The sequence below is a fragment of the Echinops telfairi genome, unplaced genomic scaffold (genome assembly GCF_000313985.2).
Source record: "Echinops telfairi isolate 266 unplaced genomic scaffold, ASM31398v2 ScPeMD7_7417;HRSCAF=8455, whole genome shotgun sequence".
NCBI lineage: Eukaryota > Metazoa > Chordata > Mammalia > Afrosoricida > Tenrecidae > Echinops > Echinops telfairi.
This window is the reverse complement of record NW_022111317.1, coordinates 4,766,553-4,767,904: the sequence shown is the minus strand read 5'-3', so window position 1 is coordinate 4,767,904 and position 1,352 is coordinate 4,766,553. Positions and strand designations below refer to the sequence as shown.

At 59.2% G+C, this 1,352-nt stretch overlaps 1 protein-coding gene across 1 annotated transcript in view; it reads right to left on the bottom strand.

The window, feature by feature from the left end:
- Positions 1-1,352, bottom strand: part of CATSPER1 (cation channel sperm associated 1) — a 15,716-nt gene that overhangs the window by 6,973 nt on the left and 7,391 nt on the right. Inside the window, exons 6-8 of the mRNA XM_013007454.1 lie at positions 1,251-1,314; positions 1,043-1,115; positions 843-943 (exon numbers count right to left, since the gene is read on the bottom strand). Of these exons, the coding sequence (XP_012862908.1) occupies positions 843-943; positions 1,043-1,115; positions 1,251-1,314 (238 nt within the window). The remainder of the gene's footprint in view (positions 1-842; positions 944-1,042; positions 1,116-1,250; positions 1,315-1,352) is intronic.

Here is a 1,352-nt window from a genome sequence, read left to right as displayed (position 1 = left end):
GCGGTGTGACCCTAGGCTGTGATCTTATGCAAGTCTCTAGCCAGGCCTTTCCTTCTGAGCCCCTCTGGGTCCATTCACACGGCCAACCTTTGGTTTAGACATTGAGCGCTTAACGATCTGCGCCGTGCAAGGACTCCGAGGGAGAGGGTCAATGGTGAGGAGCGTTGCAAGCGGCCATTCTGCCATCACAAAGGACGAGAAGCCCAGGGGACACAACCATGCACATCACAGAGGAGAGGTGGAGGGAGGGGGCTGATCATCAGGTGAGTCCTGGGTCCCGCCATTCCTGAAGGCCCATGAATCTTCCACTTGCTGAGGAACCCGAGCCTCTGCTGTTCACGCCATTTGGGATGGGGAGCCCCTGGCGGGGAGCCCCAGCAAGGGGCCAGGGGACCCTAGAGGACCACTGGGAACCATGGGTAGAATTCCAGAGCTGAGAGTCTAAAGGACCGGAGGCCCTTGTCATCCCCTTGTCCCAGGAAGTACTGTTTTCACAGGTGCATAGTCATCCATGTCTGATAAGGCCAGGACCTGTGTGTAGAACACACAGATGCACACACCCACCAGGGACGGGGGAGCCCCCTCAGCTGAGACCCACTGTGCAGAACCGTGGACAGACACCGTTCATTAGCTGTTTTGCAAACAGGTCTTTTAAGACTGGGTCTTCAGTTTACTTGACCTTTTCCAGGATTGCCTCAGAGACCTTTGGACCAAAGGTCCAAACCCTAACCCCTGGGAGCTCACCCCAGTCTCCTGAGCGCCCCACTGAGGCTGGGATTCTTCCTGAGTGTGGAATGAGGGGAGAGGGGGGGAGGGAGGGAGGGAGGGAGGGAGCTGCCCACTCAGGTCTGTAGATCGGCCAGGGGTCAGGGCAGCCAGTACCTTCTTTACCTAGGTCCGTCCCCGATTCCTCCAGAAGCTTCTCATGGTCCCGGGCATCCCTCTGGAAAGAGGAGGATTTGGTCCTGCTGAGCCCCTACGCCCGCCTGTCCCTCTCCCCGTCTCCCCTCAGGGTGAGACCACGTGCCCCGCCACTCCGAACCTCCAGCTTTGTCTTCTCCAGGCCCTTGATCAGAGCCATCTGGAAGTTATCCACCAGGACAGCGATCACCAGGCTGGTGGCAGGGAGGGGCAATCAGGGTGGGCGCCTCGCAGAGGCCACGCCACCCCCACCAGAGGACTGGGGCTGGGGGTTCCCTGGGGCTGGGGGAGGGGGAGAGAAGCGGGTACCCAGCAGGGGAGGCTCTTACTTGAGGAAGATGAAGTACTGGATGATGATGTAGACCATCAGGATGGGGATGATATACCAGGCTCCTAGGAGGGAGGGGTGGTTTTGACTGTGAGCACCCAGT